The following is a 19,046-nucleotide window of genomic DNA, read 5'->3' as shown; positions in this document are numbered from 1 at the left end:
GGGGCGGGGCCACCAGCCATGTGACCATTTTCACCAAGGGTGATTTAAACTTTTAAAAACTCCCGCCTTGTTCCAGCTGACCCAAAGTGATGTCATTGTCCTGAGTTCCACCACCTTTTTCCCCAGAAAAAAAGCCCGGCACAGTAGTATAAGTCAACCGTCCCTGTCCTTTCACCAGCGCTTCTCTCTCAACCATTTCCTTGCAACACAGTGCTGTTCAGTTTTGCACAAAACTCTTGCATACTTTATGGAAAGCCAGAAGAGTGGGAGCTTTCCTGACCTCTTCAGGCAGGCCATTCCATAGTGTGGGGGCCATGACAGAGAATGCGCTATTGTTCTTCCCCATCTGTGGTGTGACACCTGCAGAGGGCCCCGTTCAGAAGAGCAAAGCTGCTGTGGCAGAGCACAGAGGGAGAGGTGGTCCTGCAGACGTAAGGGACCAAGGCCATGAAGGACTTTGTATGTAATAGCCAATGGAGGAATTGATAACCAATGGAGGAACTGCAGAAGCAATCAGGGGTGGCACAAGGGTCTGCCACGCTCCCAGCCGGCTGGCCGGGTGCCCCCGTGCATGCACGAGCGCTGCGCGCACTGGCCTGTGTGATGATGTCATGCGTGACATCATCACGGGAGCGCGCGCACCGCCGCCGGCCCGATTGCTGTGGCGGGTGGCCTCCGAGCTCTCCCGCTAGGTTGCCTGCACCGCCGCAGATGCCTGCCCGCAGTGGCTGCGCCTGTCCTGGGGCTTGTGCTGGCGGCGGCAGCGGCGCAGGGTGGGAGGGATAGGAGGCTGGTGCTTTGTGGCGTGCGCTCCCGCCCGCCGCGCCTCCTCCGGCGCTCCCTCCGGCACCCCGCACCTGCGGCCACCGCCTACCTGGCCTTAATAGGCACGCCGGCCCTGGGAGCAATATAGCTCCGTCCTGATGATAATCAAGCTGTGGCATTTTGCACCAACTGGAGTCTTCACGTTGACCTTGAGACCTTCAAGTTGACTTCCATAGAGTTCATTACTGTAGGTTAGTCTAGAAGTCACTGGCTATGGCATGGATGCAGGTGACCAGACTGGCCATGTCAAGATACAGAAAATGTAATAGATTGGGGGAGGGGAGAGGATTGCAGATGAGATTCTGAGGCTAAAAGACTGTGGTATGACTAGGAGATTTCTCAGTTCCCAGCTGAATCTCACTTGCAAAGTACAGAAGGCTTTCTTTTTCCTGCCTGAAGCCATAGAGAGCTTTAGTGCCCAGATCCTGTAGGATCCCACAATGAGAGACAAAAAAGCTGGCAGAAATTAACTGCGGCTTTAAAAACTTAAGTTTTAATATATAAATTCTTTGTTCTCAAACAACAGAGGAACAAGCCTCAATGTGAGGCATTGTACTTACTGCTTTTTATGGGGTAGGATTATATTCTCTCTCTCTCTCTCTCTCTCTCTCTCACACACACACACACACACACACGAATGCACACAAGCATGCGCACAAACCCACAGGTGGAAAATGTAACTGGATTTAAATGGAGGACTCATAGTGCAAGATACCAAAGATTGCCATTTCGGGACTCATTTAATAAACTGGTATCAGATCATTTTAACTATTGTTAAAGATAATTGAAGCAGATTTAAAATTTTGGGCTAAATTAAAGCTTCCTTACTTAATTAGAATATCCACTATAAAGAGGAAGATCCTTACAAAAGTCTGGTTTGGAAGAGGTTTGTTTTTACGTTGCAAGAGAATGCAATTATGGGCTTGTGTGTATGTGCATGCGGTTATGCATGCTTTCCATAGATATAACTCTATAAGAACCCTGAATTACCATGTTATTGATTTTGCATATTAATACATATTTGGTAATAGGGAATCCCAAAATCTGAGGAGAAATTTGGTAAAGTCAGATTTCATGAGCATCCCTGTTAGTTACTAGGAGATGGTGGAATTTATTTTCTTTCATAATGTTTATTCCCACTGATCTTTCCCTGTGATGAAAAGCATATACTTGAAACTAAGTCAAAAATTCTTGATTATCTAAGAATTACTTTGGATATTCACTGGAATTTGATCTCTCCAACAAATAGTGATCACAATTTAGTCAATGCTGAGCATTTTCAAGCCATCGGTGCTGAGATTTGAGCGTGTGCTGGTAAAAAAATAAACACAAAAGCCCTCTAAACTGTGAAACAGTTGTTTTATTGCCTTTTTATTGTTACAAATTGTACACTTATTTGCATTGCTATCCTATACAGAGTTACTCTATCCTACACCCATTAAAGGAAATGGACAGAGACTGGAGTAACTCAGCATAGCATTTCACTGTTAGTGCTGAAAGAAATTTGCTTCCAAAATTCTCCTTTGTAATTGTTGATGTTGACTGTTGAGTACTTGCCAGATGTTTTAAGTTTTTCCTTCTATTTCAATATTTTCTATTTGGCAAGTGTGGTATTTTCAGAGTTTTTAACAGCTGACATGCAATTGTATTGAGTATTTGAATGTGTTTAATATTTGGTAGTTGATATGTGACATTGCACAGCTTCTGACTACTCATATTTGATGTCTGTCAAAATAATCAAAAGATGTCAATGAAAGGATACAGTGACATTAAAATGCAAATTTGAATTTTGACTTCACTATTTCACATTCAGTATTTGAATGACAGGATTGGAAAATCAGACATGTTTTGGATATTTGGTTTTGTTTCAGTTTGAGAAGGTGCAGTTAAATTTTAAGCAGTAATGCAGGAGACCAAAGAACGGCCTAATACCGTAGATTGCAGAATAGCATTGCATATCTTGAAACGTCGCATTTAAATCCCTGAGGTGTGTTGGGTGTGCGTGTAAAAGAATCTCTCAGCAGGCTCCTTCCTTCCTTGCTCTCACTGGTTTTCTTCTTTGCCTTCCTTCTCCTTTGCTTTCCTTCGGCCACATGTGTCTCCACGCAGGCCAACAGCTTTCTTGGTCATCTTTATCTCTCTGTGCTGCTGCAGCCTGCCCTGCTTCACAAGGTACATGGGGCATCGCCTGCACACTCTGATATGTTTGGGTCTCAGTGCTGGTATTTATAATAAATGATGTTTTGCGCGTAATTATATAGAGTTTTCAGTAATTGTCTTTTTAGAGTTGCTTGAACTTAATTTGCCTTTTTATGCATTGCTGTCAAAATACACAATGGCTTCCTTTGAACACCCTGTAATATATTCACATAGGATATTGAGGACAGTGGAGGAGTAAAAGAGACACGCTAGAAGTGTGCAGAGGCATTCAGGGTTCCTGGACTAGAGGCTGAAGGTCGGGGGCGGGGGGAGTAAAAATGTGAATTAAAAAAAATCCTTTTTCTCCCAAAATGCATTTTAAAAATGATTCCAATGGGAAAACTGGAATTTTTGAGGAACACTGGAAAAAATCCTATGCAATATGTTCTCTTTTGGAATGAGTGACATTCTTTTCTAGACAATTCTCCTGCAGGGATGGAGTTATTATGATATTCTTCTACATGGTGATCCAGGCAGGAGGCCTTTGCTGCCTGACACCAGAGATCTAGCACCAGTGAAGCCCCCTTCAGTTCCCAGCCAAGGACTGCCTGTCTGGGGATGATGTCTACCATTATGGACTTGATTCACTTTGGCCAATGGCAAGATAAGCCATTGAGCAATAGAGCAAGTGTGACAGGAATATGGATTAAATCACAATATACTCTAGTTATACAGGTGTATTCTAGTGAACTGTAGTTTGTCTACAGGTTGTATAACCACACAGATGTTCCTTTTATCTTTGACAACCAATTCAAAGTAGGGGATAGTAGTAGAATTGACCGATAACAATCTGCTCACTTAACTTTCCTATCACCTTCTTAAGATTTGTGCAGTTTGTCTTACACCTGAGACATAACATCTTTTTTTGACTAGATAGCATGTCACATGATTGGAAAATCTAAAGAATCAGCAAAATCTAAAACCAATCATATGTTTATATTGTTGTCACATGTTAAAGAGCTTAGATTTGTTAGTAGATAGCGTATGTAATTACTATAAAAGATGCTAACTCAGGTGAGGATTTTTGATAAAGGACATTTCATGAAGATTTAAGTGAGAAATATATTTGTATGTGTGTTTATTGAAAATACAATGCATTTCATATTAGATCTGATTTTAAATCTATTCAAGATTTATTTGAGAGATTAGCAGAGTTAATCTTTGTTGCCTGTACCTGTTCATTATTTATTTACCTTAATATTTTAATTTATTTATTTTAATAATTCTGTATATTTTAGTATCTTGCTCTCTTAAAAAGATTAGAGTTTATTTCAATAAAGAATAAACTTTAAACTCAAAAAGAAGTCTCTGTGTGTCATGATGAGAAGAGTTAAATCAAGGATAGCCAATGCAGATTGTCCTAGAAATAGGCTCTTCTCCAAAACCAGATCTCTGTTTTTTAGGTCTCCAAAATGAGATCTGCTTTTTTCACAGAGACGGAAATCACACACTCACACATACGATCTTTTGCTTATACTTCCACAGACCAATGTTCTGCCTTGGAAGGAAAGGATCAGACCGTTTCAAATGTTAAAACCAAATGCTGTTTTTGATGTGAGGTCCAGAGCAATTGCTGCTTCTCCCTCACCCCGTTTTTAAAAAGTTGTGGTTACTTTGGAGTACTCAGTGACCTGAGGGAGGAGAATATAGCAAATTAGGTAACAAGCTCCAGTTTGGAATTCTGGATTCACTCGCAATGAAGCAACATGTCTCACTGCATCAAATGCTCAAGAGCTGGTCTGTAATCTTGATCTCTGCAATATTCAAGATTGCCTTCCCATGTGCAAAATAAAATGGGCACTTTATTGGTATTAATAGAAATGTTTACTCTGTTAGTGTTATCATTCTCTGTAATGTCTGTTCATAATGTGGTATTGAATTTTTACACTAATTTTTTAAATAGTTGTGTGCAAAGATCTCATGCCCATACAGGCTCCTGCCCTATTGATTTCAATGACTGAACTAGGGTTGTCAGCTCCAGATTGGGAAATCCCTGGAGTTGGGGGGGGGGGAGAGCCTGGAGAGGGTGGGATTTGGGGAAAGGAGGGACCTTGGAGGGTTTAATGCCACAGAGTTCACCCTCCAAAGCAGCCATTTTCTCCAAGAGAACTTATCTCTGTGGCCTGGAGAACAGTTGTAGTTCTGGGAGATCTCCAGCCACCACCTTGACGTTAGCAACCCTAGACTGAACTGACATATGTGTACACATTTCTTAGGCTCTGTAGTGAGATTACCCATCCCTGTCCCCACACTGAAATGAATTGAAGGTAAAAGGACCAAATATGCATCTCAAATCTTATTTCTGTAAAGGATGACAAGGAGTGGAGGGGAGAGAGGAAACAAAGACCGCAACACATTAATGTGTTTGGATGAGCTGGTTTTGACGGGTAACTGTTAAAAAGTAACCGCTGTAATGTTAATGGAACAGCAATACGAAAAGGTCTTCTGTTGGTCTAATAATGCATTGTATCTTTAATTTCTTTGTTTAGTAAAAAGGCGGATGGAAGGAAACAGCAGTGAAATGTCAAGAGCCAACAGTTTCACTGATGACATGGACCTCCTCTCTGAAGAAGCATCGCTGCCATCTGTGTCTGACGTGTCTCAGTAAGTCGGATCATCATGCTAAAAAGTAATGACAAGGAATCACTTCTTGAACGTTATAGTGGGGATGCCAGTCAAATGGGGTTTCTTAGCCTCTGAGCTGACTCTGTATTCTCGGACTGGGGTCAAGGCTCGGTGTGCAAGTTGAGAATACAAACTTTCTTTGTCATGTGATTCACTATATACTAGTAGCAAAGGCAGACACGAGGGCTTCTTGATTCCCATCCCTTTGAGAGCGGGGGTACAAACATGCAATCGATCTTCACTTTAAGGGTAGGCACTCTCTGCTCTGCATATCTGCATGGGCATGTAAAATGGATATTATTTATTAGAGTGTTTAAAATGAAATTCAAAAAAAGTTTGCAACTGTGCCATTCCTGAAGGTCCAGAATGAAAACCAAGAATGGTTCTACTTCCCGAAAAGTATTCAAGTATTCATGTTTTATGTTTGTTAAATGTTAACTGTGAAGAATAATAGATTTTGGCAGTTAAAAATCTTAATTTTGTTTCATGATTGTGAAGTAAACTCAGAGTGTTGCCATTTTTTAAAGTATGTATGTCTCCCTGTTGTTCCATTTCTATTACTTCAATAGTTTCAATCAAACTATTTCCCTAAAACACAACTGGAATATCTTGGGCAAGAAGATCCTTGGTGGACAAGCATCCTTGGCAGACTGCTTGACCATCTCCCTCTGCAATGCACCCTCAAGCCCTCATTGCAGAATGCTTAGGGAGTACTTCTGGGTACAAAATGTCTAGCCATTTTTTTTTTTAAAAGCCTCACCATGTCCACAAGACCTCAAAGAACCTTAGGAGCTCAAGCGTTCTTCAGCAAGGAAAGGGCTCCCTGAAAGCAGAGTGTTTGAAAGCCACCTGGCTGTTATTTGACCAGTGAGCCAGTGAGATTATTTTTTGAGCAGCCCAAATAGCTGATCATGGCTGAATAAAAGATCCTTGTTGATTGTTGTGAAGTCATATTATTTCTTCTGAATCTGACAAATTGTGATGCAAATGTTCAGGTTGGCGGCTTTCAAACACTGCAATCCTAAGAAGAGTTACTCCAGTCTAAGCCCGTTGAAATCAGTGGGCTTAGACTGGAGTAACTCTTCTTAGGATTGCACTGTAAATGTATGAAATTGCCTGGCATGAATACCAGCAACTGAAGTTTGGGCGGAATCGCTTTGGGCTGTTGTTTAGCACCCACATTTGTCGTTATAATAACTTGGGAAAGGCATGGAATAGTTTGGTTACTGCAAAACAAAAGGACCTATTTCTCTTTGGTTAATTCAAAAGGAGAGGCAGTGATCCAAAGGAGATGTTCAGATATTTCCAAATCAGGGAGACTTCTGACTGAGGTTTGATGTGTGTGACAGGCTTAGCCTAGTCCATGTGTTGATCCAGCAGGTGGGGAGCTTGGATGCTTGTTCATACCCTCACCAGTATTCATGCACGGTTTGTGCGCTTGTCATGTGTGGGCAAGGTAATTCTAATCATTGTGCCTTGGTTAGCATGAGATGAAGTTGGAAGTACTTGAAAACCAGCTTTGTGGTGACAGAGTATGCATTTGTGTAATGTGTTAATGTGTGTATATTATAATAGAATAATAAGACAGGCTTTGTATTGCCTTAGAGAAGGCCTCTCACCCTCTGTCCCCTCTTGGTGACCTATATGGGGCCCTGTTTCATGTGCCGACATTGTGGGAAATTGGGAAAACTTTGGCAAGAAGTGGGGCCTTTGTAGGAGTAACTTCAGAACAATGGAATTGTTTGCTAGAGGAGGATTACTGGATGAGATCTCTTAGGGAGTCTAGAAGACCACTGATTACCTGATGGCATTTATTTCTGGACTTAACGCTGCTGCTGCTGTTTTTAAAATGTGTGTCAGGTCTAGGGTTGCCAATCCCCTGCTTCACTCATGAAGAGCAACATTTGTTCCAGCACTGGACTTATTAACATTTGTGTCGAACTGGAGAACAAACGGAGCTTAGTATTGCATCTGTATTTTTCATTAGCAACTGTGTTCTCAGTTGGCCTGCTGTGTTTCCACAGCTCATAGCATGAGCATCTTTCCCTGTGCATGGAACTGAAAATGAACTCTGTGCATTGGGCAAGATTAGACCTCTCTGCGGTGCCAAAATAAATGCTCAAAGACTTATTCTTGTCCATGCAAAGTGGACTTGGTTTGTACCTGACTACTATCTAGTAGAAATCTACATAAACGAGCATTGTAATCCAGAACCCCAGCCAACCTTCCTTGTTAAGGGGCAGAGGGCTGCTACATTTCCAAAAGGGGGCTTCAAAGAAAAGATTATAAAAGCAGGGACTTGCTCATAACCAACAGTAATGTCTCTTACGCAAACATCTCAAGCTGCATGCATATGGGGGCAGGAAAAGGTGCCCCCACTGTGGAGGCAGCATTGATGGGCAGGGCGCAGAGCCATTGATGACAACCATGGTGCCAGGCTTCTCTCTGGCTCTGCAACCCTACAACCTCTGCAACCCCACCGCTTGGCCCTTTCCAGTTCAGCCAAGATGTAAAAGCGCATCAGGGCTCAGCTGAGAACAAGATCAAAGCCCACTAAATGGCTAAAGGGGAGGGTACAAAAGGTCCTCCTCCTTGTAAACAGCTGCAGGCAGAACCCAATGTTTTCTGTTGATCCAAAGAAGAAATGCTTAGGGGGGAAATTAGGTGGAACATTTCTGTGCTCAAGGTCCACGGATGGAATGTCCTAGATCCACCCTGGAAACAGCTGTCTTATGAGCCATGAGGAAATAACAACAACAGTATGCTTATATACCACGCTTCTGGACAGATTAGTGCCCACTCAGAGCAGTGAACATAGTCAGTGTTATTATTATCCCCACCCAAATTTGGGGAAATTCATTCACATTGATTAGACAGCATACATGGAAAAACTATCTTGCTATATAGTTACACGACTAGTTTAAAAAAAAAACTTTCACTGAACGTTGGAAACATTGTTAGTTCCACAGATTACTTTTGGGGAGTAATCTACACTTAAAACTTTTGCTGATAAGTCACCAATTTGTAAATGTGACAGCCATACTTTTTATGAACATGGTTGTAAAATATCAGTGGGCTCCTAAGCAGGTCAACGTGGCATCCTAATCAAGCCTATTCTGTGAGACTAACTCCCAGGAAAGTTTTCTTAAAATGGCACTGTAAGTGTCTCTCTACATGAGACGCCTCAGTGTGTGTTCAAGTGTAGGCAGATGCAACGTTAGCTGGGAAGCGTAATTTAAAAAGACAGAGATGGCAGAGATCGCTCCTCAGGGGGTTTGTTAATTTCATCTTTGCCTCCTGAAGTCTCTGTCAATTTCATCTCTCCAGTTTAAAACTGTGTGGGATCGCAACCAGAGGGCAGCGAGGAATGGAAATGGGCTGGAGCTGCCTTCCAGAGCTGGGCTTGGACCTGGAGAGGTTATAATGGGCTGAAGTTTCCCTTCCGACTTGAGCTCCCCGGAGCTCTCTCAGCCCCACCCACCTCACAGGGTGTTTGTTGAGGGGATAATAACAACATACTTTGTAAACCACTCTGAGTGGGTATTAAGTTGTCCTGAAGGGCAGTATATAAATTGAATGTTGTTTTTGTTGTTAACCAAGGCTCTCAGTGTAAGTTTATTTCTGCCTCCACGTATGCCTGCTTTCTCTATAGCCCAGGTTCACACATACAAACGTTCCACTGCATAATGTGCAACTCTGCTAACAAAAACTAGCTGTGAAAAATTGTACAATTTGGTGCTAACAAACATTCTGTTGGAAAAGGAAGATACAGAAATTTCTGATATGTGTTACTTATTAATTTGACACAGATTTGTGTTCCACCCTTTCTTCTATGGGTTTACATTTGAGTGTATAAGGTGGGATGGGGGGGAGTGATTACAACAACCCTGTGAAGTAGACCTGGGCCATTTCCAGATGGCTTACCTGCCTCCGGAATGTTGCGCCATCTTGCGGGGAAAACACGAAATATTGCGTTTTCTCACGCGAGTTTTGCGCGACGTTGCATTAAACTCGCGCGAGAAAACACGATATTTTGCGTTTTCCCCACAAGATGGCGCGACGTTCCAGAGGCAAGTAAGCCATCTGGAAATGGCCTTGGTTGACTGTGATTCTGCGTTCACCCAGAATTTGAACTTAGGTCTCCCTGATCTAAGTTCAACATCTTGTTATGGGATCCCAGAGAGGTTATGTTGGCAGATGGGCCTCAACACCCAGACATGCCTTAAGTATCAGTATTAAAAAAGTAAATATTAGTCTTCAGGTGGGGATAAGTACTCTATAAAAGTGCTGTTTTACCACCCTTAACTGTGTTCTTTCACTTGGCCTCATGGTAAATGTGTGTTTGTGTGTTGCAGCCCTTAACAAAATGTTTCTTTTATTTAAAGCAAAAGTTTGAGCAGGTAAGTGTGTCTTTCTACACTGGGATTTGCTTGCGGTGTGATAACTGCATGATTGGTTTTTGTGCCTGATACCTGACTTCTTTCTTCTTCGTGCATTGCGACTAGCGAAGGCTCAGCATCTGAATTCCCCTGAAAACGGTTTCCCTGGAGTATTGGGCCAGCCTGCAGTTCATGAAACATTTCATATAATCATATTCACTGTACCAGTAAATGTTTTATTTGAGCCCTTTAGTTAATCTGAGAATGTGTTTCCAAGGCCAGGGTCCAGCTGTGACATACTTTGACATTTGACAGATGTGAAGCAATAGTTTATCTGACAATGTGCAGAGTAACTCCTAGGAAGCCTCCACTGCTCAAAATTTATGAATCAATGAGCTTCTAAGGGAATAAAAGGGGGGGGAAGCCTCCATATTGCTTTGATGATCCCGTTTTGGTGTATACATAACAATGTAAATTATGGAAGCAACTCGGAGAATGAATTCGCTAGCCACAGGTAATGTCAGAACTTTAATTCCTTTGCATTGTATTTTGTCTTGATTATTTACTTTCCAGATTGATAATTGTGGGATGGTCGTAGAAGAGGAGCCATACAGTGGCACTCTGTAGTCTTTAGTGTGTATTCATAAGCTTGTGTGCTTAAGGTCAAGACAATCCACTCCATATTCAGAGATTTAACTTTTAGAGACCTAAGGAGAGGGCTAAAGTTCAGCTTGTGCTTCTACGTTTTTAAGGAAGAATCTCTCTGTAGGACAGTTGTTTACCAAGGATGAAACTAGAAACTAGAACAACTGAAGTGCAGGTTGTGAACTTAGAGTTGTGCTTTTTGTTGGGGAGGGATCAGAGGCACTAAATCAGCGTGATTAAGCAACTAGCCCCAGAGTTACCTTGTTTTTGCTTGCTGAGGTCACTCAAAGGTAAAGGGTCAGCTTGACTCTCAGGAAGAGAGTGCCAATTGCTGCTGTTGAGCAATCATCACTTGGAAACTCAAGGGAGGAAAGCTCGAGAATGGCCAGCCAGGGCAGGATTAGTTTTCTGCCAGCAGCGGTAATTGTGCCAAAGGAATGGGATGCTGCAAAATGAGAGCTGTGCTTATTTCCCTGGTGACGAACAGGATTCTAATGATTTTCAGAGTGGTTTATATGAATGGCTACTTTCCCCCAAGACCACATCCAGAGCATGGCTTGTTTAGATGGGGGGAAACAATCCCTGTCTGATCAGGTAAAGCATCTCGGAGTGCTGTAGCAAAGTTGCTTTCTTTCAGTTCCGTCAGCTTAAGAAATTCTCTTCCCTGTCTGGCCATATTGATCTGTGCTCCTGCAATCTCAAACAGCGCAATCCTATGCTGAATTACTCCAGTCTAAACTCATTTATTTCAATGGGCTTAGACTGGAGTAACTCTGCATAGGATTGCACTGAAAGTTACCCGATTGCACCTCCGTGTGAGGCTGCCCTTCAAGATAATTTGGTACAAAATATGTTTGCATGTTTGTTGACTGGTTCTGGCCACTGTGAGTGTATAACATTCCCCTGGTTGCCTATCAACTTGCAGGTTCAAACCATGCACTAGAAGGCGGCTCGACTGCTGCTAAGGTGGCATGCTGGTTCGTGACATGAGAGCTGCTCTGCATTCTTTGCTGTCAACTCCCTTCCCTCATGCTTTGTGTGCCTGGCGCCCTTCAGTCTTTCCCTGTGCAGCCCCAGCTCTTGGAAATTGGCTGTCTGAGGCCATAAGACAGATTTCATCTTTGTTTTCTTTTAAGAAGGCTTCCAAAACATTTTTTATCCCAAAAGTTTTTTGTTGAATATTGGAGAGTAATTTTTTTTTATTGCTTAATGATAGTAACTGCATTTCTAAGATTTCTGATGGCTGGGTATATTTAGCTTGGTAGGAATTTATAGATGATTTCTGTTTATATGCATACTTTTGCTCAGGTTTTTCAAGATAATTATCTGGTTCTTTTGTTGTTAGTTGCACTGAGCCACTTGGAAACAGATGTGGTACAAATGTTTTACAATGAATTGCACCTCCACTAGCAATGATCGAAAGAGACATTTGGGACAAGAGGGCCTTGAAGGATGTAAAAAAAATTCAGCTGTGTGTAGGGCTGGTTGTCCAGCCACACCATCCAAGTGACTGCTTGGGGCAAGACAGTGGAGAGGGTGTTGATACACGTTTGGCTCACTCCAGCCCATAGATGGCACAGTAGCTGATTGGCATCTCTTTTGGGACTCATGCTGCCACCAGCCCAGTCTGAGGAGATAGGTATACCTTTCATGGGGTAACAAAATATTTTGGGCATGCCCTGGCCGTGTGATAATTGAAGAACATTATTTAAGGTAATAGGATTTTTCTGTTCTGTTTCATTGACATCCATGGATATTATTTTCTATATTGGCTGCTCATGTTCCAGAAATCAGTGCAAAGAGTAAACATATTGTTCTGAAGAGCTTATGATTCAAAGATCTCAACTCAAAGTTAGAAAGTGTTAGGCAGAGTAGGTAAATAAAGCGCAGTGAAGGCACGCTGTGCTGATTAAAGAGGTTAAAAAGTTTATTTAGGAACTACATACTGACTACACTATCGGACTACATCTTAGAGAAAAGGGGGATCAGAAGAGAGAAGAAGCAGGATATCGCCCTGTTTAGCCCAACAGGAGACAAGTCAAGGAGACAAGTCAAGGAAATGACCCCCAGGAAACAAGAGAGATGCTGCCCTCACTGGCCGAACTAAGTCATCCTTGCTGCCCCCTGTGAAGAAGGCCCTTCTTCCTTCCTTGCTGCTGCTGTACACTAGACATTGCAATTTCCAACAGAAAGAAAAGTGGCTGGAGATTGAGTAGCAAGTCCTGTTATACATGTCTTAAAAGACATCTGCTAGTAGTAGTAGTAGTTGGGAAATTCCTGGAGTTTTGGGGTGGAGCCTGGTGAGGATGGGGTTTGGGGAGGGGAGGGGCCTCAGAGGCATATAATGCCATTGAGCCAACCTTCCAAAGCAGCCATTTTGTCCAGGAGATCAGTTGTATTTCTGGGAGATCTCCAGGCACCAAGTGGAGGTTGGCATACTAAATTGGTTTACTTTCAACAAAAGTAATAAGGCAGATGGACTTATCTGAAAAGAAATCATCTTGCATGATTATATAAGTTTAGTCATCTGTGCTGCAATGTTTTACTGTCAACGAGGAGGACATTTCAGGACCTTTTCTTCAATACTATTGAAAGATCTATAAATCGGATAATATATCCCTATCTAATACCAAGGTTTTTTTGCAGCAGGTAAACCTCACTCGATGCCTCTGTTTCTGACTAAGAGGTAATAGCTGCTGTGCAAAAGATGAAATGCCATAAATCTTGATGGTCTGTCAGCTGAGTTCCATATACCATCTTGAGAGATCTTCCGTTCTTTAACTCTCTTTAATGATTGTTTACAGAGTTAGAAAATTCCACATTCTTGGAATGAAGCCATAATCTCATCCTTTAAAAAAAAGATCCTACTAACATAGATCCATATCAATTTATATCAATATTTAATGTAGACTGTATATTATGCACAGCCATTTTGAGCAATAGGCTGAATGACATTGGTTAGTTGTTATATCTATTTAGATCAGGAAACATGCAGAAGTTAAATTTGGGTCTGAATTATTAAATTGTACTTTGTGTAAAGCAATTGGATAATATGACTTATTGGTTTTCTTTCTTCTGTTCCTCCTTTTACAAACTGGCATTTAGTTATGGTGCATGTTTTAATAGAATCATAGGGTTGGAAGGGACCTGTCAGGCTTTGCCCAGGGCATAGCTGCACAGGGCGTCGGTGTGTCTGAACTGCAGTCCTTGGCTATGGACAGGGAATGCACAAGTCTCTGCTCTGTGGAAGGAGGGGGAGGTATACATCACCCTTGCTCCCTCTCAACCACTCGCGTGCCTTCTCAACCTATCAGGGTCCCAGCAGCATCCTCCTACTTCCAGCCTTCCTCGGCTTCCACCCTCCTTGCTCACTCTTCCTTCCAACCTTCATCTCTCTAGTCCTTCCATCTTCACTCTCCTAACCTCCTCCTCACTCCTACACAACCCACCATGACCTGTGGGTGGACTTCCCTTATATCCCTTCACCCATTCCTGGCTCCACCTGCCAGCCATGCCCCCAGCACCCTAGCCATGCCCTTGGCTGTCCTAGGCAGCCACACCTGTGGTTGCTTTACTGGCTGCCTTGGCTTTCTCTGTTAAGGGCCTCAGGCAGCCCTACCTGTGGCTGTTTGCTCTCAGCCCCACCTGATTCTGGCTGATTCCTTCTAGCCTGCCTGCAGGCTGGGGCGTGGCCCTGGGCTGCCCTTCCTCTACTGCAGGTAAGGCTGCTGACTGTCTTGCTGCTGGCTGGCTGTCCCTGCTTCCTGAGCTTTCTCCCTCTGGTCTGATCCCCTCCTGGTTCTCCTCACTCTCCCTGCCTGAGTTCCCAGCCTCCCAGCAGAGGGTGGGGCTAGATGGCTTCCACCTGCCCCATCTAGCCCTCTGAGGCTTGGGTGCTTCTTTACCTCCCTCTGTTGCTGGCAAGTTTGGGGCCTGGTCTGCCGGGGTGGCAGAGTAGCTGCCTCCCGGCTGTCCCCTGCCTGTTCTTCTAGGCAAGTCTGGGGGCTGAGCCTCAGACCCCAGACAGGACCTCTAGGGTCATCTAGTCCATCTCCCTGCCCAATGCAGGAAATTCACAACTATCCCCTCACTGCCCCAGTGACTCCTGCACCGTGCCTAGAAGATGGCAAAACACCTCCAGGACCCCTAGCCAAACTGGCCTGTGGAAAATTGCTACCTTACCCTAAGGTGGCAATCAGCATTACCCTGGGCATGTAAGAAGGACCACGAGAACTAAGCACTGGTGTAACCCATTCTGCCCTCCCCCTCATGATCTTCCCAGGTTTTGTTCTGTTTATGTATTTAATTAAATTGTTATGTTAAATTATAAAAATAACAGCTGTCTAACAGAAATGTTTTATAGTATCATCCTAAACAGAGATATAATTCTAAGCCTTTAGCATATATGCTGAATAAAATTACATATACTGTTTAATACATTGCAAAGAATGAATGGACTGAAATGTAAATTCCTCGAGATATGATGAAAGTAAACCATTCATGTCCGTACCATGTATCTATTTATAGTATACTCTTCATGGTGCAAAAATAATATAATGTCAAGTTGATAACAGTCACCTTTTGGACCCTGGACTCTCCTGACCTGCATAACTATTGCCCAGTGGTCAACATGCCATTCTTGGGCACAGTCCTTGAGTAGGCAGGAGTTACGCAGCATTAGTCTGTCTTGGGAGAGGTGAATTATTTAGATCCACTCCAGTCCAGATTTGGACCTGGATTTGAGACAGAAATGGCTTTGGTCACCCTGGCTGATAATCTCTCCCAGGAGAGTGATGGGGAAATACATATACCTGTTGAGTCTCCTGGCACTCTGGGTGGTTTTTAACGCCATCAAAAAATGGTGGAATTCTAAAGAAACTACGCTGGGGGGGGGAGTTCTGCTGTCAACGTATGGGTCAGTTCCAGAAGCTGGTGCTGGGGCATCGTTTCTTGGCCTTGTAGCGGGAAGATGATACCTAACTCAATGTGAGATGAAACCTAGCTCTATTTTTCCTTAAAATCTGAGTCTTGTGGTCTATGGGAGTCCTGAACAGGTGCATGGGGAAGGTAGTGGGATGGCATGAAACCAGAGGCCAGAGGATTTGGAGGGGTGCACCAGAAGGACTTGCACATGTGCTCTGCAGCACTTCTACATCATGCTGGGAATGGCATCAAAATGGCCCCAAAAACAGATTTATCAAATCTGCCCAGTGCAACCCATCGCTTCCAAATCACTCTAGGAATGATGTTATTCCTTGCTTGATGCAAAAGTGTACTGGAGGTGCAGGGGCATGCTGCGGGGCTCCAGGCCTGTTCCTGCACCTTTCTGAAAGCGGATTTATTTTAGAGTACTCTGCATGCCAATTCAAACCCCACTTTAGCCAATAACCTCACACAGAATTAAGACACCAAATCAGTGATCTATAAAGAAAAATGGGTTCTTTATTATTTATGAATAACCCAGATGCATATCTCCTCTCTCTCTGGATCATATGTATAAAGACCAGTTTCATCAGGGGATCTTATATATCCTTAGTGCTAGTTGTTTACAGAATAAAAGGTAAAAAAGGTTAACACAAACATTTCTTCAGAATTACATTTCCCAGGATACATGGCACCCAACAAGCCTGAGTGACAGGACAGTCAGATTTCACTATAATGTAAACACCTCCGTGCTGAAGTCATACTTTTGTTGTCGATTCAAGACCTCTCTGGAAAATTGTTCTACCAAGGCCAAACCTTAGTTGCGAGGTAAAAACCAGAGAAAAAGTTTATAGTTAAAAGGAATTTTCTCACCTCATTATAAGATTGAGCTGACCTGTAGTTCCACCTCTACAGTTAAGGAGAAAGAAACTGCCCACTGAGGCAAATTTGCCTCTTGTGTGTGTGTGTGTGTCTTTTGTTTGAATGTGCTCACACACAGATTCTAGAAGAGGGTTCCTAAAAATCCCTTGACACTCCCCCCCACTGGTCAAATGAAAGGTGGCAGGTGGTGGGGGCTGGGAGCAGACAATTCCTCACCCCCATCAGAGGACTGGTGTCCCTAGGTCTGCACTGCCCTTGAAGAAGCATATTTTTAGCTGTGCAGTATTGCTGAATCCTAATGTATCGTTGAAGGTTCAGGTCTCTGCTTTGGCACATAGCATCCTTTTACCAGCTATGGGTGCTCCTCAGAAAGCACAATCTTGTCACGGTGATCACATACAGAAATCTTGTCACTGGGGGACCAGTGACAAGAGAGAGCCAGTTTGGTGTAGTGGTTAGGAGCATGGGACTCTAATCTGGAGAGCCAGAGCTCTCTCAGCCCCACCCACCTCACAGGGTGTTTTGTTGTGGGGATAATAATGACATACTTTGTAAACCACTCTTAGTGGGCATTAAGTTGTCCTCAAGGGCAGTATATAAATCGAATGTTGTTGTTGTAGTAGTTGTTATTAAAGATCTGCACTGTTCCCCCAGTCCTCTGATCCCAGCCTCTGCCCCCACTGGTGGGGGGGAGGGCAGAAGGCCTGGAGAATGGGCCCAGGAGGCAAAAAACCTCCTGGGTCTGTGATGTCATTGCACCCGTCAGTGAGCATGCTCCTGCACGTCCCAGGGGCCCAAGCTGACTCTAGTGAAACATGGGAGCATGCCCACCAATGGAAATGATGTCATCATGCCTGCTGGGAGCATGAGGACATCGAGCCCTTCCCCGCTGGGAGGGGAAGAGGTAGGGTTGCCAGGTCCCTCTATCCTCTCTGGAAGTGACATCGTCACGCTGGCCGCGGGAGCACTCCTGCACTCAGCTTTGGCCCGTTTAGGGCCAAATCAGAGGGCAGGGATGCTCCCGTGGTCAGCTCAAGGGGTGGGAGCGCACGCACAGCGCATGCTCCTGAGGTGCGTGCCAGTGGCAGGCACGCACGGGGGTTTGCCCCCTCCACTCAGTGATTGGTGGATAAGGGGGCAAATCCCCCAGGAGTTTGCCCGCCACTGGGGGGCACCTGGCAACCCTACGAGCAACCGTGATGGAAAGTGGACGGGAAGGTTCTTAGCCCCTCCCTCTGTTGTCTCAGCAGCAGTGAGGGGGATTTGTGTGTGGGAGGGGGGAGACATACAAAATAAAAACCAGTTAATGAATTCATCCCTTCCACTGAAGATACTCTGTGACTTTTTGGTGCCCAGTGAAGCTGCCTTATGGTAGAGCAGGCCCCGTATTAGAAAAGCTTTGCATATCTGTGATTTTAGGTTTGAGGAGTGAAGAGAGGTAAAGTACTTTGAATGGGAGCATGTAAAACAGGGAACAAGTCACCCTACGATTTCAATTAAATTCAACCAAAGCAGTCAGAAAACCCATCCCTTAGGAAAACTGCATATCTATTTTGTTCCAAACAAATGATGCCATTGTTTTACCACTCAGGAGTATCTGTGGAAATAACTGAATTTTTTTTTCACATTCCTGCCTGTTACATATTTCCAGATCTCTGGTTAAAAACATTATTGATAGATAAATAAAACAGAAGTCCAGTGACTTCTGAAGGACAATGCATGCGGGAATAAATGTTCGTAATCTTTGGAGTTCCACTAGACTTCTGTTTTATGTTGTTACTAGGGGTGTGCAAGCCAAAAATTTTCGGCTATAGCCGAAAGTAGAAAGCCGAAAGAAGATTCTCTATCGTTAAAGCCGAAAGCCGAAACAAGAATCTCTTTCGGCTTTCGGCTTTCGGGATTCTTTCGGCATTATTTCGGCATTCTTTCGGCTTTTTTCTATGGGAAAATGCCTCCGTCTTCCAGGACGCCTGGAGGAGGCATTTTCCCACCGAATAAGCCCAAAATTGGTGGGGACCTTCCTCTAACCCTTCTCTAACAACCACCCAAGTTTCAGACAGATTGGACTTTGGGGGGCCATGTTATGGCCCCCCAAAGCAGGTCCCCCCATCCTCCCATAAGAAAGCGAAGGAGCAGCATATTGTTAGCATGCTGCTGCTGATCTTTCTTCATTATTTCCTATGGGGAAAAAATGAAGAGGCAGGCTTCCTTTGCCAGGGGTGGCATTTTGCATGCAAAATGCCCCCCTACCCTCAGGGGCCCTTCTCCCACCCCTCCTCCCACCCCCCACCAAGGCTCAGCCTGCTCCCACTTGGGGGGGCCATTTCATGGCCTCCCCAAGTAGGTGCTCTAATCTCTACCACTGACAGCTGGGGGAGGCTTGTGTTGCCAGGGGTGGCATTTTGCATGCAAAATGCCCCCCAACCCTCTGGGGCCCTTCTCCCACCCCTCCTCCCACCCCCCACCAAGGCTCAGCCTGCTCCCACTTGGGGGGGCATTTCATGGCCTCCCCAAGTAGATGCTCTGCTCTCATCTCTACCACTGACAGCTGGGGGAGGCTTGTGTTGC

At 44.0% G+C, this 19,046-nt stretch overlaps 1 protein-coding gene across 1 annotated transcript in view; it reads left to right on the top strand.

Moving 5' to 3' along the window:
- LOC129343819 (potassium voltage-gated channel subfamily KQT member 1-like) overlaps nucleotides 1–19,046 on the top strand; it is a 513,626-nt gene that overhangs the window by 118,072 nt on the left and 376,508 nt on the right. The window contains exons 11-12 of the mRNA XM_055000183.1: nucleotides 2,935–2,997; nucleotides 5,514–5,628. Coding sequence (XP_054856158.1) covers nucleotides 2,935–2,997; nucleotides 5,514–5,628 — 178 coding nt within the window. The remainder of the gene's footprint in view (nucleotides 1–2,934; nucleotides 2,998–5,513; nucleotides 5,629–19,046) is intronic.

Source organism: Eublepharis macularius, chromosome 16, assembly GCF_028583425.1.
Source record: "Eublepharis macularius isolate TG4126 chromosome 16, MPM_Emac_v1.0, whole genome shotgun sequence".
NCBI classification, from domain to species: domain Eukaryota; kingdom Metazoa; phylum Chordata; class Lepidosauria; order Squamata; family Eublepharidae; genus Eublepharis; species Eublepharis macularius.
Note: the sequence above shows the minus strand (reverse complement) of the source record. Positions and strands in the feature narration are given on the sequence as shown.